The 23107-nt window shown below is 58.8% G+C and overlaps 4 protein-coding genes across 5 annotated transcripts; 2 read left to right on the top strand and 2 right to left on the bottom strand.

Moving 5' to 3' along the window:
• Positions 1-6: 6 nt before the first annotated feature.
• Positions 7-2478, bottom strand: CUNH16orf92 (chromosome unknown C16orf92 homolog). Of its 2 annotated transcripts, none has more exons than XM_032842660.1 (4): positions 974-1076; positions 519-677; positions 315-402; positions 7-136 (listed from the first exon to the last, which is right to left on the bottom strand). In XM_032842660.1, exons 1-4 carry the CDS (start codon positions 1035-1037, stop codon positions 115-117), a joined length of 333 nt encoding a protein of 110 aa, XP_032698551.1. In that variant the 5' UTR covers positions 1038-1076; the 3' UTR covers positions 7-114. The 2 variants fall into 2 exon arrangements, with proteins under 2 accessions (XP_032698551.1, XP_032698550.1); XM_032842659.1 differs by lacking the exon at positions 974-1076 and adding an exon at positions 2410-2478 and having other exon boundaries at positions 8-136.
• A 4468-nt stretch (positions 2479-6946) lies between these two features.
• DOC2A (double C2 domain alpha) lies at positions 6947-11381 on the top strand. Its single transcript, XM_032842562.1, has 11 exons — positions 6947-6981; positions 7270-7551; positions 7890-7969; positions 8159-8233; positions 8356-8465; positions 10171-10297; positions 10423-10482; positions 10572-10735; positions 10836-10917; positions 11007-11103; positions 11212-11381. Exons 1-11 carry the CDS (start codon positions 6960-6962, stop codon positions 11361-11363), a joined length of 1251 nt encoding a protein of 416 aa, XP_032698453.1. The 5' UTR covers positions 6947-6959; the 3' UTR covers positions 11364-11381.
• Positions 11382-11981: 600 nt separating this feature from the next.
• Positions 11982-19854, bottom strand: INO80E (INO80 complex subunit E). The gene is given in 8 exon segments (XM_032842561.1): positions 11982-12254; positions 12256-12351; positions 15821-15937; positions 16313-16424; positions 16532-16610; positions 19044-19096; positions 19313-19383; positions 19540-19854. Coding segments are annotated over 8 exon segments (735 nt in total). The 5' UTR covers positions 19621-19854; the 3' UTR covers positions 11982-12128.
• Positions 19855-19883: 29 nt separating this feature from the next.
• On the top strand, positions 19884-22797 carry HIRIP3 (HIRA interacting protein 3). The gene is made up of 7 exons (XM_032842560.1): positions 19884-20398; positions 20476-20596; positions 20711-20825; positions 21063-22078; positions 22179-22347; positions 22431-22529; positions 22616-22797. Exons 1-7 carry the CDS (start codon positions 20334-20336, stop codon positions 22777-22779), a joined length of 1749 nt encoding a protein of 582 aa, XP_032698451.1. The 5' UTR covers positions 19884-20333; the 3' UTR covers positions 22780-22797.
• The last annotated feature ends 310 nt before the right edge of the window (positions 22798-23107 follow it).

The following is a 23107-nucleotide window of genomic DNA, read 5'->3' as shown; positions in this document are numbered from 1 at the left end:
CCTGCCTAGTTAATGGAGCAGTCAGGGAAGGTAAAAGTAGACTTTTATTCATCAGCAGGAGAGGAGGGTGGGTTTGGGCACTCAGGGCAGAGTCCTGGGCCCTTGTGCGGCTCCTCAGGCTCCTCTCTCACAGCTCCTATGGGATGGAGACAGAAGTGGGAGGCCTCACCCCTGCTTCCCTAGGCTTTTTAGGTCCTTCAGCCTCGCCCAAGGCCGGCCGAGGTTGGGGGGTGGCCGTTGGAGGGAGGGAGGGGTCGGGGCAGGTAGGAGGCTGAGGTGGGAGGGGCCAGCGGACAGGAGTGCGGGGACCTTACATGTGTGTGCAGAACTGGTAAAGCAGGAAGAAGAAGGCCACTACCAGAGCGCCCACCAAGATGCGATGGAAGAACTCGGAGTTGGATCCTGTTAGACGGGGAGGAGGAGAGGGGGACCTGGTCTCCTCTCCAATGGAAGGGCCAAGGGCAGCTCTTCTCCAGGCCGTGGGAAGGAAGGCAGCCCCTTCTCAAGTGGGTTCATACCTGAGTTAACAAAGATGACCGGTTTCTCTCCAATAAACTGGGCCACAGCCAGGATCCTGGCTTGGTCTGAGTCTGGGTAATCAAAGAAGTCGGGTCTGTCTATGAAGTACAGAGACTCTGCTCCCCGAGCCAAGGTGTTGGTGCTCTCCTGGCTGGGTGCTAGGGAACAAAGTCTATGTCAAGAATCAAGCAGACCCCTGCCCTCCATCCCAAGAAGCTGTAGCTGACCCAGGACCCTGCCAGGCCACACAGCCTTAGCGTGGCTGGGGAGGGGCTTGATTCTGTTCCAGGAACTTCTCAGGGATCAACTGAGCTCTCCATGTGAGGGACGAGGAGGGTGGGAGAGACATGTGAAGGGAGACGAAGGCCCTTCCTCAGCCTCCCAGCTCCTAAGGCGGATCAACCCTTCACCCCAAGACTCTCTCCTCCCCACTGCTCCCAGGATAGCTTCCCACCTGTTTCTATGGCCCCCAGCCCAACCAGCCACACCCATGCCCACGCCCACTGCCACAGCCTCATGACACTTCCACTCCTGTGACAGGGTTGGGGGCTCTGTGATGTCACAGCCTGGGGTCATTCTGAGCATGAGCTCTGGGGTGAGGGGAAAGAAAGCACTGGGAGCTGGGACCCTCCCCCCAAGTCCCCACATCAGAAGACACTTTAGGACCCCCTTCGCCCAGGGCCTTCATCGTTGGGGTGATGCCAATGATAAAACAGTAACGGGGCAGTCCCAACATTTAGAAATAGGAGGGACCTGGGACAAGCTTGCTGGAAGCTGGGACTAAGGAGAGGTGCCTTTATGTAGCAGGCACCGTCTTTCCTGGGGTGAGGGGCAGGGATAAACACTTCCAGTTACCCCCCCACCCCACCCCCATCCACTCTCTACATGGACTCCGTTACCCATCACAGCTAGCCTGTCCTCAATATACAGAAAAGGGAACCAAGGCACAGAGGAGCAAAGTAATGTGGGCGACGCACACTTCCCAGGGCTGTGCATTTTCCTCCCTGAGGCAACCCCCTGCCTGTGTCCCCAGATTCAAGGGCATAGGGGGTGTCCCTTAGTGCTCCGCTGAGGATGACCCTGGGGTTGGGAGCCAGGAGAAATAACAGGCTTGTCCCACTAGGTGGCAGCAGTGCTCACCGTTGCCCTTTTCCCTCCCACCCTCGAGGGCACCGCTCCAGCTCCCCCAAGCCCTCCTCCCGCCTCTTCCCGCAGGTGCTGCAGGAGAAGGTGCTGCTGCGGGAACGGCTGGCTCGGGGGTTGTCGGAGGAAAGGCCCGCCCATCTCGAGGCAGATCTTTTGGTCACCCACAGCACCGTGGCAGGCTCCCCTCTTTGGGTGGGGCTCCCCAAGGACCATCCCATTTCCCATTTCCAATCCCTGCTGTTCTCTATTTGTCACTTCCCAACAGCCACTATCAATCCTGCGGGCCCTCTCAGCCTCAAAGAGTTAGGTCTCCTCTGATTGGCAGGTGGGCCTGTCCGTCACCGATGTGTCCCGCCCCACCCAAGCCCAAGGACACTTCAGGGTCTTCTTGGTTTGACTACACAGATGCCTGTTGGACAGTCTCTGCCAGTCCGGTTCTGTGACTTCCCCCAAACCAGGCACGTGTCTGTGGCGTGTTGGGGGTGGTGGTGTCTTCCGTCCTGTGATGGAGGCGGATCCCCACGCCTCCTCTTTTTTTGCCCTCGGGCTACCCTCTGTGTTCTCACAATAGCCCGCAGTCAGGTGGGTCCTTGCTCTGCTCAGCTTCTATTTCCTAAACAATAAAGCTCAGGGAGGAGAAAATGGGGGGAAAGGAGACACAGACTAACATCTAACATCTACGGGATGTCCTGTGGGCCTCCTTCCCCTACACTGCTCTCTTCTAAGAAAGAGGAAGTGACTTACCCAAAGTCATGGCCCCCGTTTAGCCAGGAGAAGGGCTCCAGAGACTTAAGTCATGGGAGTAGATCCTGGAGTCTTCTCACCCACCCCAAAAGAGAGCAGCTGCCCTCCACCAGAAAAGGCCTTTTTGACACTGACAGTGAAGTAAATGTATTGAGTTCCTGCTCTTTGCTGGGCTCCATTTGTGGCCTAGATAGAAATCACCAGGGCTTGGTCTCTGCCCTCAGGGATCACAGGGGAAAGAACTCTTGGGTGCACATCGTTCGGGTATAGACAGATGACCCCTCAGGGGCTGTCTACACTTGCTGTCTCCGCTTCTGTTCTTCAACCCCTTCCGACCTGGCTCTGTCCTCACCACTCCACTGAAGGCACTTTTGCCAAGTCTAACAATGACCTCTTAACTTGCCAAAACTGATGGTTACTTTTTCTCATTCCAACCGTTTCGTCTCACAACAGAACCATGCCCTTGCCTCTCAGTGTGAGAGCCATGCTCGCCCATTTTCAGGGTTCTTCCTCCTCCAGCCAGCTCAGCCTTGGACCTTCTCTTTTCTGTCTATATTCTCTCCCCCTAGGTGATCTCATTCAGTCTCATGGCTTTAAATACCTTCTATATGCTGGTGACTCACAAATGTATATTTCCAGCCTAGTCCTCCCCTCTGAGCTCCAGACTCCTCTATCCAACTTCCTGCTTCGTGTCTCTCTATGTCCAAAACCATCTCCAACTCAAGAGATCGCACATGGGCCTCTCGGTTCTCCTATCCCAAACTGGGCTCCTGCTTCCCATTGCCGCAAATGGGTCTCCCCGTTCCTTGAGCCAGGAGTCACCTTAAATGCCCCCCCCCCCCCCGCCGCTGACAGAGCAATCATCAAGCCCTGGTGGCTCAGTTCCAACATAAACCTCAAATCCATCCACCTCTCTCGTCCTCCATTGCTGCCCACTCTTTCCAGTCAACCCCATGCCTCCCCTAGTATTTTCGACAGCCTGTGGACTGGTGGACTTCTCTCCGTTCACTCCTCCTTTGGGGAGAACAAACCAGAACACTCGGATCCCCTACTTAAAACCCTCCGACGGCTTCCTGCGTGCCCTTGTGTTATGAACTTCTTGCCCTGACCTGCAAGACTCTTGCCCAGCCCCCTCCACCCACCCACTTCAGCTCTTGCACGACTCCCCTCGCTCAGCACGCTCCAGGCTTTGCACACACCTGTGCCTAGGACACGCTTGCCACCACCCGTGACCGGGCCAGCTTCTCCTATCTTCTGAGTCTCAGCTGAGCCCACACTTTGCACAGGAAGGGAACTCCCATGGCCTTCGGATCATGCCCTGTCCATCTCACTGCTTTGGAGTTGTCTGTGTCTTTGTCTTGTTTCCCCCTACAAGCCTGTGAAGATCACTGCTCTTGGTCATAGACTTGCACCAAAGTATACAGTAGGAGTCCAATAAATGCTTATTGGCTGAATGGATGGATGAAAAACTCTCCACCTGTGGACAAGCTGGGGCTAAGCACTGTCTGCTCTTTGCCCGGTAACTGGCTTGAAGTCCCCCTTCATGCTCACCTTGCCACAACCAAGGCTTTCTGGAAGCGTGCTGCTGGACCTGAGCTAAGCCACGAGCAGGCAGCAGCCTATGAGGCAGGATTTCTTGGCCAGGTTTCTCCCCTGACTCCCGCAGGCCCAAGTCCGCCTCTTGGCAAACCCACCAGCTCTGGTCCTGGACTTGGGGGAGGTCTCCCTTGGTCCTGCCTCCCCTCTCATCTGGATAGCCCCAAAGGAAACCTGATGATTGCCTTTAAATAGATATTATTTTAAAGTATTCTTTTGAATGGGGAACAGAGGCAAACGGTACAAAATTCAAAATGTACAAAAGCATAGAATATAAGTCTTTCCTATTCCTGCCCTACCCTACCCCCCAGCAATCTCCTTGGAGCTTGGTTACCACTTTTTTGGGCAGCCTTCCAGGGATAAGTTAAGCCCACAAAAAAACCAAACACGTATGAACTCTTTTCTCCCCCTTCCATTCATACAGTTCCGCGCCTTACTTTTTTAGATTAAGCTGAGATCAGGAAGACGACTCTATATACAAGTGTGCCTACAAGTATGAGGGCCTCTCTCTCTTTCAACGTATGAAACTGGGTCAGAACTGATTGAACCGATCCCCCAACTTGTGGACATTTAAGTTGTTTCCAGTCTTTTGTCATTGCAAACGTGCTGCCTTTAAGAATCCTGAACTTCGATTATTTTGCTCATGGGCCAGCATATCTGTAGGATAAAATCCTACAAGTAGAATTTCTGGTCAAAGAGTCTGTGTATTTGCCATCTTGGTATCTACCGTCAGAAGGGCCTCCGCAGAGGTGGTGCCCATTTCCCCACAGCATTGTGTGCATTGTGTGTTAACAGATGCTTTGAGTTTTGTCATCTGGTCGGTGATGAGTGCTATCTCAGCGTGGTTTGACTTTACATTTCTCTCGCTTTTTAAAAAAAAATCATTTATTTTTAAAAAATACACATATTTCTCTCTTAACCACTTGCAAGCATGCAGTTCCGTGGTGTTAAGTGCATTCACATTATTGTGGAACCACACTTCTCTTACTTTTAAGTCACAAAACTTCAGGATGCCAATTTAGGGCTAGGGAAGCCTCCAAGGCACTCCCTCGTGGTGGGGGACACAGAAGTGTAAACAGGCGGGAGAACTGAGCCTAAGGGAGCACATTGGAAACTAGGGGATGGTGTGGGGATGCTCCAGGAAGGCTTCTAGGAAGAGGTGACCCAGGATGACCCCCGGAAGGAAGGGAAGCTCTTCCAGGCCTGGGAGGTCCAGGGAGCTAAGGTCCAGAGGCCTCGGGGGATCCAGGTGTGTTCTAGGAACTACAACGAAAATTCCTGCCAGACAGCCCATTATCGGATCGGAGAAGGCCACTGTGAGGACTCTGTCTTGGGGGGACAGAGAGTTTGGGACAAAGAAGAGCAAGGATCCCAGGCTGGAGTTTAACAGGCGCATGGCGGGGTTCAGGTAGGAAAGGGCAGACGGGTGAGGGACCTAACTGCAGGGCTCCGGGGCATTCAGAAAGAAGTCCGACGCCCCTCCCCACCTGATGAACAGAATTGGAGATGGCAGGGGGTGGGGTGAGGGAGGGTGGATTCCCAAGGGTCGTGCCATTCCTGAGGAGGGGACCTGGGCCCTTGGGGTCTGGGTTGGACCACAGGAGAGACGCCTGAACAGCTACAGAGAAGAGGCGTGGGGGAAGCCGCAGCCTCGGACCTGTCCCCTCCCTCTGACTGTGAGGTTTCCCAGCAGGGATTGGAGACCCCCAAATCCCGGCGTGCCCGGGAGGATCCGATCCCCGCCGCCTGCCCACCCCGGGATCACTGCGGATCTCTAAGCCCCGCCCCTAAGGAAAGGGGGAGGGGAAGGCCCGACAACCTACTCCCTCCCCCGCGCCCTCTCCGTGGGGGAGGGGCGTGAGGATGTGCGGGGGGTGGGGGAGGAGGAGGGTGGGGGGGGAGGAGGAGGGTGGGGGGGAGGAGCGGCATCGCCATGGCAACCAGGCGGGTGGTCCTGCCCGGCAGGCCCGGGAGGGAAGCGAGAGGACCGCGGAGGAGGGAGGCGCCGCGGGCTCGGTGCGGGGGCAGGGGCGGGGGCCCGGGGTCTCCGGGGAGTTGGGGAACACCGGGCAATTCTGGCCGCTGATTCCCGGTGGCGCAGGGAGCCCGGGTGTCTGCCAGTGTGTGCCTGCGAAGTTCTCCCGGTTGGGTTAGTGCATGTGTGCGAGCGTGCGCACGTGGGCGCAGGCGTGTGCGCGGGAGTGCCTGTGGGTGGGTGGGTGGGTGGGTGTGTGTGCCCTCGCGTGCCGCCCGGACTGTGCCCGCCGGGCGCTGGCGGGAGAGTCCCGCCCCCTCCCCAGCCTCGGGCCGCCCCTCCCCGCCCCCCGCCGCCTGCGCCGGCTGCTTCCTCGCCTCCACCTCGCTCACCCCCTCCTCCCGCACTTTCTCCTGCTCTCCCTCCCTCCCTCTTCGGCTCTCCGTGCCGGACTCCGCGCTCTTCTCGCTGGCCGCCGCGGGAGTCGCCGGCCGCCACCGCCCAGCCTGCACCTGCCGTCCCCCCAGTGCCTGGGCACCTGTTGGAGGCAGACACAAACGCAGACACAGGTGCAGAGGGCTGGGCCGCCGGGGGTGTGAGGGGGAGGGAGGGCGTGTGCGGTAGCCTGTGAGCCCACGGGGTGTTTAGGTCCCTGGAGGCTGCAATTTCTGGCGCCTCTTGGAGAGCCGGTCTCAAGAGGAGGCATCCGAGGCAGGGGTTCCCCCGAGGTGGGGGGCTACAGGGTGGGGGGGAACCCGGCAGGCAGGCGGGTAGGCAGACAGATCCTGGGGCTGAATGAAGGGCCAGTGGGCCGTAGAAGCCTGGAGGAGTGGGTGACACGCGGACCAGACAGGCTCCTGGTGCAGAGGGGTGGACAGAGCCTAAGACTGGCAGAGGAGGGGGCCTGCGGGGCTGCTTCAGAGATTGGCAGGGCCCAGGGGCAGAAGGTGTCCCAGGATGAGGGGCAGGGGCTGCAAAGATGGCATCGGGACTGTCCAAAGGTATGTGGACATGGCCAACGGTGGGGTCCAGGACCCATCTGGGGAGTGGGCTGGGGACCCAGTCCTGGTGCAGCACAGCTGGGGGTCTGGAGCCCCCCCAGGCCTCCTGCGGGCCCACCCACTGGCCCAGACTGCCCTCTCCCTCCTTTCCCGACACACTTGGGAAGGGAAGCCAGGGAGGGCCCCACCACCTGGGGAGGTCACCATCTGGCCCTCAGCCAGCTGCCAGCAGGTAGGGAGGAGGAGTCCCCCTGGGGCTCACGCTCTCTGGATCCTCCTGCCCCGCAGCCCAGGGTGCTTGCTGCATGAGGGCCCGCAGAGGCGACCGCATGACCATCAACATCCAGGAGCACATGGCCATCAACGTGTGCCCCGGGCCCATCCGGCCCATCAGGCAGATCTCAGACTACTTCCCCCGCCTGGAACCAGGACCCGAAGGCGGGGGTAGGGATTTCAGGGAGGCCCCTGCCCGCCTTGCACCTCTGGCTCTGGCCCCGCCTGCAGCCCTTCTTGGGGCCACCACGCCCGAGGATGGAGCCGAGGTGGACAGCTACGACTCGGATGATACCAGTGAGTCTGGGGGCTGGCAGGACCCGGGGGGTTGGGGGACGCTGGGACCCGGCTGGGCGTGTTGGGGGAGGCAGGCTCTGCCTCCGCAGCTGCAGGCAGTGTGGAGATGACAGTTTCAGAAAGGCTCAATATTCAATATTTCTGCTGAGACACTCAACCACCCACACAGCCCCTTGCGGCCCAGCCAGGGACCCAGACACTCGTGTGCGCGCGCACACACACACTCACAGGCCGACAGACACCTTCCCCAGCCGCACAGCAGCCGGCCTGCCCACTGGTCTCACGCACACACACCTGTCTTTACACACTGACTCACGCTAGTCTTCCCGCTTCTGCAGCCGCGCTGGGCATGCTGGAGTTTGACCTTCTCTATGACCAGGCCTCCTGCACCCTCCACTGTAGCATCCTTAGAGCCAAGGTAGGTATCCCGGCTTCCCCAGTCCGTTTCCAGGTCCCCAGGCTGGGCCCCCTCTTCCTCCTCCTGGCCCCTGTCCCCCAGCACCCTTCTTCTTGACTCTCCGCACCCCAAGGATCCACTCTGCAGAGGGAGGGAGGGAAGGAGGCAGACAGCTTGCAGCCCTCTTCCCTCTCCTCCCCTCCCCTGCAGGGCCTCAAGCCCATGGATTTCAATGGTCTGGCCGACCCCTATGTCAAGCTGCACCTGCTGCCTGGGGCCTGCAAGGTAACGGCCTCTTCTGTCCCTCAGCCTGACCTGGCTGGTGGATCTGTCCCCAGCCTGCCCCTGCCTTCAGCCTCTGTGGGTCTGGGGGACGTGTCCTGAGAACCTTCATCTCCACACCTCAGGCCAATAAGCTCAAAACAAAGACTCAGAGGAACACGCTGAATCCCGTGTGGAATGAGGATCTGACGTACAGTGGGATCACAGACCAGGACATCACCCACAAGGTGCTCAGGTGAGGGCTCCGTTGTCCCTGCTACCCAGGATCCCAGTTCGGCGCCTCCTCCGGGGGCTGTCATTGCCACCTCCTTTGGTCGATCTGCCTCCCATTAAGGCGCTCTCACATGCCCTGGAGCAGGCACTGGCCCCCCATTCCCCTTCTTCGGCAGCAGGCAAAATGTTTCCCTGGCACTCCTGCCCTCCCAAGCTTCTCCTCCTACTGCTGCTCCAAGAGAAGACTGGCCACTCACTGCAGACTGGTCAGGTTCAAGACTCCTGACCTTGGCCTGTTGTGTCTCTTCCCTGGAGAGTGCTCCCCGCTGTGCCTCCTCCTGGAAGCCTTCCCTGGTTGCTGAGAGCCCTCCTCATAGCCCCTGACAGGTCAGACCTATGTAGCAGAGGTCTGCCCATTCTGTTTCCTGTGCCTCCCACAACAGCCAGTGCCAGGGAGTCAAGTTTTCAGGGACCGGAAACTTGCTCCATCGTACCAGGAGGTGGAGCTGTGGGGCCTGTGGTCCCTGACCGGATGGAGGGGCACCACAGCACAGGCTTGTGAGGCCTTTAGCTGTGTTCTTGGCAAAGGGGAAATGGGATGGGGGGAGGGAAGGGTTGGCATTGGGGGCCTCCGGGGGCGTGGTCAGGCTGGGTTTTGGAGCTCACCCTGCTGGCTGTGAGGCCAACTGGGGGTTCAGGGGGAGTGGGGGAAGACAGAGGCAGACCCCAGGAAGGCTGGCCCATCTTTCAGGAGGCCTGAGCAGCTGAGTACTCACCGGGGCCCAGCCCTGGGCTATGCACTATGACATTCATTTCCCTTGATTCTGATAGGTATAGGGGCTGGGTACTCATAGTTCTGTTTTATAGATGGGAATTGAGGCACAGGGAGGTTACGTGACTTAGCCAAGGTCACACGGCAGCTAGTAGGTGGCAGAGGTGGGAAATGAACAGCTCTCTGTAACAGAGTTCCTCAAGACTATCAGGACAGAAGGGAGCACGGGAAGCTGCAGAAGGGGACGAATGGAACTAAAGGCAATCATGTCTTAAAGATTTTATGAGAGAAGAGGAGCAAGCGAGAGCGAGAGCAAGTGCACTCATGCACACTAGCAGGGGGAGAGGGAGAAGCAGGGAGCCCGGTGCTTGGCTCGATCCCAGGACCCCGGGATCAGGACCTGAGCCAAAGGCAGAGGCTTAACTGACTGAGCCACCCAGGCGCCCCTGAAAGCAATCATTTCTTGATCGCTGGGCTCATGTGCCTCTCCCAGGCTGGCTCCCTGCTGCACACAGACAAGGACAGGAGGGCCAGAGTGTGGGATCCTCTTCCGACCGCCCAGGGCTCCTCCAGGAGCTTCTAGCCCTTGCACACTGTCACCCACACCCCCAGTGCCTGCTCTGGGCACCATGTTCAGTTGGATCCCGTCCCCAGGCTCTGAACGGAGGCAGCGGAGGGTGGTGGCCCTCGGGATTTGTGAGGGCTTTCTGAAGGAGCTGCTCGGGTTCGATGGACCAGGGCGGGCCTGGGAAGCCGGAGAGGGAGGGGCGGAGGAACGGGGCAAATGACAGCACCCTATCACGCTCCAGGCGGGGCACTCACCACACAGCCCAGGAAATGGGTGAGGTGTGGAGAATTTGGGGCAGAGCTAGGACTGGCTTCAGGTGCTCAGAGTTGGGTTGGAGGGCCTTTCTGCCCGACCCGAGCAGACCCTGAGCCTGGAGTTCCCTGCCAGGATCTCCGTCTGTGACGAGGACAAGCTGAGCCACAACGAATTCATAGGGGAGATCCGAGTGCCCCTCCGCCGCCTCAAGCCTTCGCAGAAGAAACATTTTAACATCTGCCTTGAGCGGCAGGTCCCGGTCTGTGTGGGGGCTGGTCTGGGGGTGTGGAGGGCGGTGGCCCTGGGGAGGCTGGTCTTGGGGGGGTGGAGGGCGGTGGCCCTGGGAAAGGCCAGGTTTCCAGAACCTTCTCTCGGTCCCCTCAGCTGGCTTCCCCATCCTCCATGTCCGCTGCTCTGAGGGGCATCTCCTGCTACTTGAAGGAGGTGAGGTGCGGCGGGGGGGGGGGGGGGCCGCGGCAGGCGTGGGGGGGTGGCGGCGCGGCTGCAGGCTGAGCCCCGAGTCTGTCCCGCAGCTGGAGCAGGCCGAGCAGGGGCCCGGGCTGCTGGAAGAGCGCGGCCGCATCCTGCTGAGTCTCAGCTACAGCTCTCGGCGCCGGGGGCTGCTGGTGGGCATCGTGCGCTGCGCCCACCTGGCCGCCATGGACGTCAACGGCTACTCGGACCCCTACGTCAAGACGTGAGCCTGCCCCGCCCTGGAGCCTCACCCCTGCGCCGGCCTCCCTGGGGGCCGACCAGCCCCTGACCAACCTGCTCCCCGGCCCCGCCTTCCTCCGCAGGTACCTGAGGCCTGACGTGGATAAGAAATCCAAGCACAAAACGTGTGTGAAGAAGAAGACTCTCAATCCAGAATTTAATGAGGTGAGTGGGGCAGGGCCCAGAAATTGGGGGTAGGGGGTGGGGCGCAGGGGCCTGGGGCCTCCCCGAATATGTGGCCTGCTCTGCCGCAGGACTTCTTCTACGAGATGGAGCTCTCTGCTCTGGCTACCAAGACCCTGGAAGTCACAGTCTGGGACTATGACATCGGAAAGTCCAACGACTTCATCGGTGAGGGAGGAGTGTGCCGGGTGGGGGCTGATGGGTGGGGTGCGGGGGAGGGGGGGTGGCTGGCAGAGAGCCCAGCCCTGAGGGTGCCTGCCTCCTGTCGCCTCCCAGGCGGCGTGTCCTTGGGGCCCGGGGCCCGGGGCGAGGCCCGGAAGCACTGGAGTGACTGTCTGCAGCAGCCCGATGCAGCCCTGGAGCGCTGGCACACCCTGACCAGCGAGCTGCCCCCTGCCGCTGGGGCCCTGCCCTCTGCCTCGGCCTGAGCGCATGGCCCCCCACCGGCACGGGTCCCATGGGGCCAGAACCCCACCTTCGCACGAGTGTGTTGCACGTTTACACGGGGTGGACGCCCCGCCCCCCACTACCTGTCTTATTTTCGTGAGAGTCTGCGTGACCGTGGGTCTGTCTTGTGAGGGACCGTGGCGGTCTGTGTTCACATATGCAAACTTCCTCATGCCTGACTCGCTCCCACGCAAATATGCAAACACCCTTCCCGTGTGCGCCCGAAGGGGGCTGTTGCGCCTCCCTCCTGCCTCTCCAGGCTGCCCCGACCCCCTTGGCCCACAGGGAGGAGGTCGGATTCGGCGGGGTTCGGAGGAGGAGACAGTCTCCAAAAAAAGAGGACAAAAACAAAAACACAAAAAAAGAGCCACCCCTTTAATACAGAACCCTCGTTAAAAACCAACCAACCTAGCCCTGTACAGCTGCCCTTTTAAATGGGGAGACCACCGCGGGCTCTCTGCCTGTCCCAGAGTGGGCAGATGCTCGTGGCCACTCATTTAAAGAACTGTCCCCTGGCTGGGGCCGGGATGGGAGGGCAGGGCCTCTGCCCTGCCCCACAGGGACCCACCTCTCTGTGGGGCCGGGGGGGGGGGGGGGGGAGGAGACATTCGTGCATGTTTACACCTCTTCTGATTGTGTCCGCGGCCGCGGCATGGCAACTGGGCGCCAATAAACGTCTCTGCGGAAGCGGGGGGCTCATGTGTGCTGACTTCGGGCACAGGGTGGGGGCCCGGCCAGAGAGGGGGTCACTCCGGGATGTCGATCACCAGGTCATCGTCCCCGTCCAGGGCGTCGTCCCCGCTGCCCGCATCGCTGAACATCTGCCGAGGGACGGCGCTCAGGATCGTGGGGGGGGGCATCTTGGGGGGGGGGCAAGGGGGCCAGGGCCGCCCCCACCCCGGCCCCAGAACCCCGGCCCGGGAAGGTCAGCGGCCCTCCCACGGGGCAGTCGGGGGGTCCCACCGCCATCTGCAGCAGGGGAAGAAACAGAGGGAGGGCTGGTCAGGGAGGCACTGGACCTCTGGGAGGCTGGCGGGGCCTCTTCCCGCAGCCCTGGGGGACAGGGAAGGGGGCGAAGGCTCATGCCGGGCCAGCCAATGCTGGGATCGGGGTTGGGGCCCTGCCTCACCTCAGCCCCTTGAGTCTCAACCCAGCGACTGCCTGTAGGTGAGGGGTGGTGATGGAGGCGGTGATGAGCGGGGTGGTGGTGGTGGGGGGGTTGTCTCACAGGACACCAGGAAGGGAAGGCCAGGCTGCCCTCTCCAGGGAGGCATCTTGGCTGCCCAGTGAGTGCACTGGGAGCCAGTCAGAGTTGGCCCGCAGTGCCGGCCGGCCTGCCTCCGACCCCACTTGCAGCACTGGCCTCCTCTCCCTTCTACTTTAGGACTCACTGGTGAGGTGGAGGGTGTCCTGGGTCTTTGCCCCGCCCGCCGGGTGAGGCCTCTACCTCTTATATCTTGGACGGGCCCCTCCTTGGGATCCCCGCAGCCACTGGCCTAGGCCAGGCCCTCTTCTCGGCTCACCTGGGCTACGGTACCAGTCTCCTAACTGGACTCCCTGCCTTCAGCCTCTCCCAGAGCCAGCTCCTCCTCCACACTGCAGCCCGAGCGCGCTCTCTAAAACACAGACCTGAGCGCGTCACTCCTCCACTCGAGGGATAGGCAGGAAGGTGCACCTGAGAACAGGCCAGTCCCTCCACCTGGAGTGTCCTTTTCTAGTCACCGGAAGTCTTGCTTTGTCCCCTGAGGCTTAGAAGTGGCCTCTGTCCGGCCCAGCCCTCCAGCCCCCGCCTCCTGTCAGGTGTGAGTCCCCCCACACCCCAAGAAAGCTCTGTGGACCCCAACTGGGAACCTGCTACGTGCCAGGTGCCAGGTGGCTGCTGCTAAAGGTCAGAGACCACCCTGGGACAAAGGGGAGGGCACAGCCAGAGGAGTAATCAGAGACTTGCAAATTAAGACTCTGAGCCACAGGCCTGCTGGGTCCCCACGAGGCAGGTCCCAGGAAGCGCTTGCTTGTGTCTTTGCCACTGGGCCCACTTTCACACCTTCCACCCTCACAGCCTCAGGTCTGCCTCTCCAGGAGCCCCCAGCCCTGCTACTGTCCTTGGGGTGGTGGCAGGCCAGTGCCTCCAGGTACGAGAGTCAGCCAAGACCAGTGACAGGAGGCCCAGCTCCATGAGGACAGCCCCCTTTCTCTGGCTACAACCCACCCTGCCTGGCCTTCATCAACAGCTTCTGCGTGACCAGGAGCACCTCCCGTTGAGCCCCAGGCACTGAGCTGTGTGCTTTGTCTCCCTGTCTCACTTTATTCTACCCCCACCCCACCCAACAGAGAAGAAAGCTAACGCTCAGAAGGGGGAAATGACTTGCCCAAGGTCACACGGGGAGTGTGTGGAGGACTCAAGCCCACTCTGACTGAGGCCCAGGCCCTTAATAGACCCGCTCCCGTCTTCATGGCTGTCCCTTGGAATTTCAGTGACCCCCACCCCTTTACAAGGACCTTCTGGCTCTGGATTCCCAGGCCTCTGTAATCCCTCCCTCACCCTCTGTTTCTTCCCGCCATCCTTTTCCCTCCTCAGTCCTGCCCGAACAATACTTCTGCCATGTCCCGGTCTTCCTTCCACTCCTGTTGAGCCTGAAATTTCCAAATCTCACCTTCCCTGGGCTCAAATGTTACCTCTTCTTTGAGGCCTTCCCTGATTTACCCTTTCCTCCACCACAGCAAGTGATCTGGGCCCCTCTCTCAACCAACCAAACTTTTCCCTCCTCGATGGTCACAACTCCGCTCCCCGTCCTCTCGATGCAGGACCCACTCCTCAGGAAACCTCACACCGCCACACCACACTCATGCCACACCTCCACCCAGCACCCACTCCAGGCTTCACAGCCCCTGGCCTGCCACACCATCCCGGCTCTACAGGCCAGAAACAAACCCCTACCGAGGAGAGTGCCGGGCCAAGGTCACACAGAGGGTAAGAGGCAGGGCTGGGATTTAAACTCCAGAACCCACACTCCTCACCACCACAAACGTGACCTCCCAATTTGCCTCCAACTTCTGTCTACCCAACTTGAAAGCTGCCCTGTCAAGTCCCAGTTCCACTTTGACTCGGAGCTGTAAGGGTGCTGTGCCGCCCGTGCCCTCATCTCTCCCGGGGCTCAGCACACAGGCCTCTTCCCTGCTCCATCCGCGTTTCCCCCCAGTCACACGCGGCTCCATGATGAGCACTTCAAAACATGCACCCCACGAGCCCCAAGCTCCTGGTGTCTCACTGGCCTTTCCAGACTGCATGTCCCAATCTGTCTTCCCTCCCAAAGCTACTCGCCCCGCATCTCAGAGAGCGGCCATCCCACTCCTTCCGTTGCTCGGGCCCCCAAACCCTGGAACTGCCCCGGGCTTCGTGCCTTCCAGTGGCTCCATCTTTGAAATCGATGCTCCCAACCTGCTTCCCTGTGGGGCCCTCCTCAGAGGTCCCCCCCACTTCCATTCTGACCAGGTGCCTCCCTGGCCCTATTCTCTGCACCGCAGTCAGTCCCGTAAGGCAGAGCGGACTCCTCTGTGCCCGACCTTCTGTGACAGTTCCCCCGTTTCCTTCACAGAACAAGCAAAGTTTCTGCGACACGGAGAGGGCACTCCACGACCCTGCCCCTTGGTTCTCTCTCTGACCTGCTCACCACCGCGCCCCCCAACCCCTCCCTTGCCTCCTACCACACTGGCCTCCTTCCTGGTGGCCCTCCTCGAGGCCTCTGCACTGCCTGCTCTCCCCCAAACACCTGTTCAGGGAGCCAGTGGTCATTTCTTGTTTCTTTGAAGCCTCTGACCCAGGAACGTCCCAGACTGCGCACCCCAAAACACCAGCACCTATCTACTCTGGAGCTCCCCTGCCCCCACTCTACCTGGCCCCATTTCTCGGCCCTGATGCCCACTTATCTTGTCTGTTTCCACCTCTCTTGCTAGCACGGGGTCTCCGTGACGGCGGGGCTGCCGCCTCTGCAGCACCTAGAACAGTGCCTGGCACGCCGCATGTGTTCCCGAAATACTGGTTTGTTACACGCTGTTTGGTTACTGAGTGACAGACAGGAGACAAGACCTGGAGGGTCACAGAGACCTGCTCAAGGTCACATGGCTTTTAACTGGTCCAGCCTTGACTCCAGCTGCCATGGCTTTGCCCGTGCTCTGGGGCTGCCCCGCATCACAGACCACATGGGTCTTCACCCCGAGTGCCCCAAGGCTGGTCCTGGCCTCGTTCTTCTCCACGTCGAGACTGGGGGCCAGGACGTTTCTGACCCACCCCTCGGTGCCTAGCCCTGGCTTGGGCGCCCGGCAGCCCCAAATCGATCCTTGGAAGTTCCTCGACAGGCCCCAGCCCGTCTTGAGCCTCCCTCGGATGGCGGTCCTCCTGCCATTCCGGCCCCTCCCTGACATCCCCCGATCAGGGTACCTTGAGTTTCCGGGGCAGGCGGGGCCGTTTCTCCCGCTTGGGCCTCAGGGGGCTGGGCTCGGGCAGCTGCAGGGCCAGGTAGTCAGAAGGGAATGGGGGGTAGGGGGGGGAAGCCAGCTGCAGGCAGGAGGGGGGGGGGGGGGATGGGGAATGGGGGGGGGGGGGGGGGGGGGGGGGAAGAAACGCAAACAGGAGGAGGAATGGAAAAACAAGAGGTGGTGATGAGTATGGCTCCTGAGAACAGAAGGGGAAGGGACAGCAGCAGGACTGTGTCCTGAGCTCTGCTCTCCTCAGTCACGCCTGTCCCCCATTCCTACACCAGAGAGAAGTGGGCAGCCCGACGCACACCCCTCCAATGGACGCTTGCTGGCCACACCCAGACAGACGTCCCCGGAGTCGGGCCGGCCTCCTGCTGAGGCCCGTCTGCCCAAAGATGCCCACCTCACTCCCAGGCGGCTCAGTTACCGCCTCCCACCCTTGACCGCAACTCACCGAGCTCAGGTACGGGGAGGGGGCCGTGGAGGCCTGAAGGGGAAACCCCGCTGTAGGAGGCAGGGAGAGGCTGGAGGGGGAGGGGGCACCCCCCAGCGGAGGGCTTCTCTTCCTGGAGAAAGGACAGGGGACGGGGGCGGGGGGGTCAGAAACAGCTATGAGGCCCAGGTGCCCCGGCCCACCCCCACCCCCCGAAGGAGGAGGATGACTTCTTCTCACCTCTTAGGGGCTGGTGTGTCCGACAGCTTGGGTGTTCCCTCTGTCTCGCTGTTATCTGAAGATGCAGTGGCATCTGAGTCTGTGAGGGGGGAGGGCTGGTCAGAGAGAGGGTTGGGGGCTCTGGCCTACCCCTGAGAGGTGCTATCTCAACTCTGTGGAAGGGCCTGGGGCACCGATGTGCTCTTCTGGGGAGGCCCACAGCTTCCTGAAATGTCCTCGACAATGGACTTCCTGGCTGGACTCCCTCACAACACATCTGTCAAGCACTTAACTGCGCGCTAGGCTCTGGAAAGTTCACTGCTGCTCTCCGTGTTCCTAACCATCTGAGGAGGAAGGTGAGGGCATCATGTCCTCTTTCTAGATGAGTTCACTGAGGCTCAGAGAGTAAGGTGTAGAGCTGGGACTTGAAACCCCATCTCTGGCTCGTTGACCATCTTCTGCCACTCTCCCTTATGAGCCTCTCAAACCGCCTTCAGGTCCTGCCTCTGCTCCACTCCCCAGGTCCAGGGTCTGGCTAAGCGACCCCTCATCTCTCCTATGTTTATCCACTGCTCCTCATCCCAACGACCACCAACTCAGGCCACCATCTCACAATCGCCGGCTCGGCAATCTCATCTCTCCTGCCACCCACTGTCCACGCAAAGTCCAGAACCACCTATCTGGAAAGCTGATCCCAGCCTTCCTGGTGACGTCCCCTACTGCCTGCAAGCCTTTAGAGGACTTGTTAATCTGGTCTCAACCTATCTTTCTGGTCTCCTGACCGCACTGTACTCTTTCTTCACATCATTACCTCTAAAAAGAAATTTATCTCCCAGTTCTTCACCTCTATCTAGAAAACCCATCGTTCATTTCATAAATAACTGATACCCAGGATATAGGCTGTCCCCAGTTTCTCTGCTCACTTCCTCAAAATTAAACACCGCCTCTCTGAGAAGTCTTCCAGAATCCCTTCAGGCTCAGTTACTTGCTGGCTCTTCCCAAAACTCTCCGCTCTCACTTGTCGGGGCTCTCCTCACACTGTGCTAAGATGTGTCATGTGTGGGTGTCTCCCAGACCAGACGGTGGGCTTTTCCAGGCTACGAATTGTGGATTACGTCTCTGGCTCTCACTCAAAATTTATCCCACTCTGACCGTGAACATGCAGTTTTTCTCATGGCTCCTGTCCTGACGTCCCCCTCAAACAGGAAGTTACCTGGAAGACCTCAGGGAAGGAACAGGCAGGCAGTGAGAAGCAAGACTAAAAGCCAAACAGTTTGCCTTGACCTACATGAACTGGCTTCCTGCCTATTTCTCTGACCTCACCCATCACCTACCATCCCATTGTACATAAACTCATGGCCATTGGATAGTCCAATAAAACGTTATTTACAAAAACAAGCAGCCTGGCTGGTTGTTGTCCACTGACCCCGCTTCAGACCAGTGTTTAAAGGCACGGTGGGGAGAGGTGATTGTATGTGTCATGGGTTATGAGGACCCCAGGCTGGAATCAGACCACAAATGCCCACCTGAGCACTTTTTCAAACTGTGGGTCTCAATCCTTCAGTGGGTCACAAAGTCAATGTGTTAGTTTGCAACCATCACTAAGCTTATAAAAAAAAAAAAAAAAAAAGTAAATGAAAAAACCAGTCTAAAAACCATCAGAACAAATGACATACGATGACCTTAACGTTTCATTCTCTTGTCTCATAAGCAAGTATGCCAATGGGACCTTGGTCTGACACGATGAGAAGTGCTCAAAGCAAAGTCTGGAAATGCCGCCTTCCATGCTTCAGTCCTTCTGCTCTGCAGACAACCTGGTCACTTCTCACCTCGGGGCGCCTACACTGTCCATTCCCTCTCCTTGGAAATCTCTCACTTGTATCTTCACAAGATGGGTTTCTGCTTCTAACCTAGGTCCCGGCTCAAACTTTCTTTCCTGAGAAAGGCTTTTCTGGAGCACCCTACTGACACTGTCACCTGCTTTTGCCTCGCCTGCAAACTAAGAACGGCTTTTACATTTTTAAAAGTGGGGTGAGGGCCGTGGACTCAAAGGAAAAATACTACTTAGGACATGTGAAAATCACATGAAATTCAAATTCCAGTGTCCACAAATAAAGTTTTATTGAAACACATCCGTGCTCATTTATTTACATATCACCTATAGCTATTTTTGCACTACCACAGCAGAACTGGGTAGTTGCAAGAGTTCTGCAAAGCCTAAAATATTTTTTATCTGGCCCTTTACAGAAAAAGTCTAACAACCCCTGCTCTACTCTGATCACTACCACACAACCCTGATTTTATTCCTTTCAAATCTAAGATCCTAGTTTCTTTGCTCTCCTGTTACCCCCAGCCAGAATGCAAGTTCCACTGTACCCCCTGTGCAAAACAATAAATACTCCAGGGAAGGAATGGTAGAGGTGAAGGGCAAAGGAGGTTTTATCAGCCTCTGAAGCCTATAAGGAGGGGCCCATGAAGCTTGCTGAAGTGTCAGGAGCCGCGTCCTCCACCAAGTTTTCATGACCTTGCTCACCAGAAGAATCTTCATCCACGTTCTCGTACTGCAGAAGGCGGTCTAGGAGGAAACTAAGGGAAGAGGCGGAGAGAGCAAGAGTGTTTATTCCCAGCTCAGCAATGTTCTCCTGGACCCTGCCCCTTCTAGCTGGCCCGCGGGATCCTCTCACCAGCCCCAAGCCCGGCGCCATGCACTTGTGTCCCAATTCCAAGGATGGGGTCGGAATGTAGATCCACAGAAGCCACATCACCCGCAGACATCCCCCCCTTCCCCCCACCGTGTCCCACCTCTTATCCCGGGACACCTTCAGCAACTTCCTCTGCGCCTTCCTCAGCTCCTCCTGGAAGCACTCGTGTTCCTGTATCACAGGCAAGGTGGACGCTGAGCCAACGGCCATCCGTAAAGGGGCCCGAAACCCGGCGACAACTGACTCCTGCTCCCTTTACACGTAGGTAAACCGAGGTCCTATCAGCTCCAGACCCCAACCCCCACAATCTCTCATCCCAGCACTCACGTAGATGAGGAACTTGAGCTTCCGCTTCAGGTTCCGGTATTTCTTCTTGTAGTCCACTTCGCCGTCCGCCGGCCCGTTCATGACCTGCCCCGGGAGCAGCGCCCAGCAGCAATCGGGCGTCCCGCTACCCAGAGCCTGCACAGCCTGGCCTCTCACGCCTTCGCTTCCGGAGACTCCGTAAGGCTGTGTCCGCCGGGACTACAACTCCCAGCGTACCCCGCGCCCAAAGGCTCTAAACCACAAGGGCTGCCCCCTTAGGAACTCCAGGAAAAGAAAGTAGCTTCCAGGGGCTACGCGGAAGATGGCGCCGGAGCGACGCGATGATATCATAAAGATGGCGGACGCCGGAGGTACCTTTACGGAGTCTGGATGTACTTAGCAATCGCAAGCCACAGCTTTCCCCCAGGGATTCCTAGTCTTCAGGCGAGGATATCCTTTTCCATCTGTCTTTCGAAATCACGGCGGCCTACCTAGTGCCAGTGACCACGGACAGAGGCAGTGTCGCGGATTGATTACGTTACACCCGAGGGTTGCCGGCGCCGAGTCGGTTTCTAACGAGAACTTTAAAAAACGACTGACCCTAAGAAAAGGGAGGAGCCGCGAATCCCTCAAACTACTTGAGGCAAGCAAGTTTCGTCTGGTAAAGTTCTCGGTCCAAGCGACTCGCAACCGACCCCCAACGGTCCCTCCCCTCACGGCGCCACGACCCTGCGAGTGCGCAAGCTCCTGTCAAACGCGGTGACGGAGGCCGAAGAGAAAAAAAGGCGGGAGCCACCAATTCCAGGTGGGGCAAAATGGCGCGGGAGAACGAGATGCAGGAGTTCATCCGTAGCTTCTTCCGAGGCCGCCCGGACCTCAGGTACGCTAGAGGCTGGAGCTGGGGTTGGAAAGGGCAGGGGCGGGACGGGGACTCCGTCGTGACACATGTCTCCGCAGCACGCTCACGCACTCCATCGTGCGGCGAAGGTTCTTGGCTCACGCGGGCCGCGACCACCTGGAGCCCGACGAGAAGCAGGCGCTGAAGCGGCTGGTGGAGAAGGAGCTGCTGAAAGTGCAGGTGTGGGCGCGAGCCTGGGCCACGGGAAGGCGGGGTTTGTTGCTGAGGAGGAGGGGCCTGGGAGGGGGTAGGGAACGCAAACTCGGTACGTGTTTTGCCCTCGCGCGCACACAGGTGGATGACGTGAGTGCCAGGGAAGAGAGGCCAGATCTTGCCAGGAAAGCAAAGAGGCCGCCCGCCCCCAGCAGTGGCCCCGGGAGGAAAAGGTTCCGTTTCAATTCGGAGTCAGGTTAGTGTCTTCTGCGTAGTGGGTTCATTGAGAAAGTATTTCCTGTGCGTGTATTATATCCCAAGGCATTAGATGAGGGGACAAGGCCAGTGAGTCAGGAACCAGGAACGGGGTGGACTGATTGATAGCGGTGTTTCCTGTTGCTCTTCCCTCCATCTGTCAGAGGCAACCAACCCTAAGTGGAGGGAGAGGGACAGGAGGAACCCATCCCAATATTCTTTTCTCTCCATGTTCCAGAGCCCAGCTCTGCAGCCTCCAGTCCAGACTGTTTTGGCCCCTCAGCAAAGAATGGGATGGCGGCAGAAGAAGTCAGTCCAGCTGAGGAGGAGAGTCCAAAGCGAGCCTCAAAGAAAGCCACTGAGGAGAGCAGTGATGAGGAAGAGCAGCAAAGGGAACTGGCTGCAAAGACTGGATTAGAGAAGGTGGCGGCCAAGGAAAGCAGTGAGGAGGAGGAAGAGGGCTCTGCCAGAACAAGTAAGGTCTCAAAGGAAGAGAGCAGTGAGGAAGATGAGGAGGAGGAGGAGGAGTCTCAAGGCAGGATTAGGAAGGAAACTGTGACCAGGAATAAGCAGGCACCAGGCAAAACCTCAGCTGATGGGAAGCAGGCCAGGGAGGAGAGTGAGGACAGTGAGGAGGAACCTATCCAGACGACAAGAAAGAAGGCAGAGGGAAAGAAAGTTGCTAAAAGCCACCAGGAAAGTGAAAAGGACAGTGAGGAGGAGGACACCTTAGCCAAAAACAAAGACAACAGAGAGGAAGAGGAGGAAACTTGGAAAGCTGGAGCCCGGGGCAATGGACGGAAAAAGTCATCTTGGGAGGAGAGGAGCTCTAAGCAGAAAAGCAGAACAGCAAGGCTGGTGGGAGACTCAGAGGACAGAGAGGGACAAAAGGAAAAAGCAGCAGCAGGCAGCGGGGATGACAGCGGGGGAGATGACGAGCCCCTGGTGCAGAGGAAGAGAAAGGACAGAACCTCGCGGAAGCGTGGGGAAAGGCAGAGTGGAAGCAGCGAGGATGGGGGAGACGGCTGGAAAAAGCTGCAGCCAACTACTGAAGGCGCTGGAAAGACAGCGAAAGCGGGCAGTATCAGTGGTGAGGCGAGCGACTCGGGGAGGGAGGTGAGTGACAGTGAGGCAGAGGGTAGCCCTAAGCGGGAGAGGGAGAACCCCTCTTTCAAGAAGAGCTCCAGGAAAGGCAGGACGCGAAGCTCCTCCTCCTCTTCCCCAGATGGCAGTCCGGAACCCAAAGGCAGGAAGGTGAGGGTGATGATGGGGTGGGAGGCCACCTTTAGGGAAGAGGGAGATCCTGACTCAAGTCCCGAAGGTTTGGCCCGCAGCCGCCATCTTTCTTCGGCAGGCTGGCTCTGGTCGCCGCGGTGAGGACCACCCGGCTGTGATAAGGCTGAAGCGTTACATTCGGGCCTGCGGTGCCCATCGCAACTATAAGAAGCTGCTGGGCCCCTGCCGCTCACACAAGGAGCGCCTCAGTGTCCTCCGGGCAGAGCTGGAAGCCCTGGGCATGAAGGGTGAGGCCGGGTATGCCCTGGGGGCTGCAGGAGAGGGCCTGGGCGGCTGGGGAAGAGGGGGTCACCAGCTTCTTCTGCCCCAGGTAACCCTTCCTTAGAGAAGTGCCGGGCCCTGAAGGAGCAGCGGGAGGAGGCAGCCGAGGTGGCCTCCTTGGATGTTACGAACATCATTAGTGGTTCAGGTGAGGGGTTTCCTCCTACCGTCCAAGAGATGAGGCTTGATTTTCTCAGACAACTCATCTCCTGCTTTTCCTGCCCTGCAATCCAGGCCGACCACGTAGACGCACAGCTTGGAACCCTTCAAGAGAAGCAGACACCCCGGGGGAGCTATACCGCCGGACTTTGGGCTCAGAGGATGAGCAGCCCCGGGCCCCACCCCCAGACTGGTCACACATGCGCGGCATCATCAGCAGTGACGGAGAGAGTAACTGAGCCCCTCCGCTTCCCGGGGTGGGGGGGGTACGGGGGGGGGCGGCTCTCCACTGGTAGAAAGCAGACACAGCACCACAACCCCTGTGCCATTGTGTGCTTGCAGAGCAGAAGCTGCTTTCTTCAAAGAAGACTTTGCACTCCCAGGGATACAAGTTTTGGGGTCCTATTTCTCACGTCCTCAGTTTAAGGTGTTTATAGGGGTTTATTTTTTGACTCAATAAAGGAGTTGTTTGAATCACCTCATCAAAAGTGTTCCCCACTTGGGGTGCTTGGCTGGCTCAGATAGAGGAGCACATGACTCTTGATCTTGGGGTCTCTGAGTCTGGGG

Source organism: Lontra canadensis, unplaced genomic scaffold (assembly GCF_010015895.1).
Source record: "Lontra canadensis isolate GAN:19392208 unplaced genomic scaffold, GSC_riverotter_1.0 scaffold132, whole genome shotgun sequence".
In the NCBI taxonomy this organism is placed as follows: Eukaryota; Metazoa; Chordata; class Mammalia; order Carnivora; family Mustelidae; genus Lontra; species Lontra canadensis.
Note: the sequence above shows the minus strand (reverse complement) of the source record. Positions and strands in the feature narration are given on the sequence as shown.

Excerpts from the sequence above, each read along its gene's own strand:
- DOC2A (XM_032842562.1), top strand. The coding sequence starts at position 6,960 with ATGGCATCGGGACTGTCCAAAG. Across the intron at positions 8,234-8,355 it reads TGCTGCCTGGGGCCTGCAAG|GCCAATAAGCTCAAAACAAA; the intron begins GTAACGGCCTCT and ends TCCACACCTCAG. Across the intron at positions 10,298-10,422 it reads GCCTTGAGCGGCAGGTCCCG|CTGGCTTCCCCATCCTCCAT; the intron begins GTCTGTGTGGGG and ends CGGTCCCCTCAG.
- HIRIP3 (XM_032842560.1), top strand. The coding sequence starts at position 20,334 with ATGGCGCGGGAGAACGAGATGCAGGAGTTCATCCGTAGCTTCTTCCGA. Across the intron at positions 22,348-22,430 it reads GGAAGCCCTGGGCATGAAGG|GTAACCCTTCCTTAGAGAAG; the intron begins GTGAGGCCGGGT and ends CTTCTGCCCCAG. Across the intron at positions 22,530-22,615 it reads GAACATCATTAGTGGTTCAG|GCCGACCACGTAGACGCACA; the intron begins GTGAGGGGTTTC and ends CCTGCAATCCAG.
- CUNH16orf92 (XM_032842660.1), bottom strand. The coding sequence starts at position 1,037 with ATGAGGCTGTGGCAGTGGGCGTGGGCATGGGTGTGGCTGGTTGGGCTG. Across the intron at positions 403-518 it reads GGTCATCTTTGTTAACTCAG|GATCCAACTCCGAGTTCTTC; the intron begins GTATGAACCCAC and ends CCCGTCTAACAG. Across the intron at positions 137-314 it reads TACCAGTTCTGCACACACAT|GAGCTGTGAGAGAGGAGCCT; the intron begins GTAAGGTCCCCG and ends TCCATCCCATAG.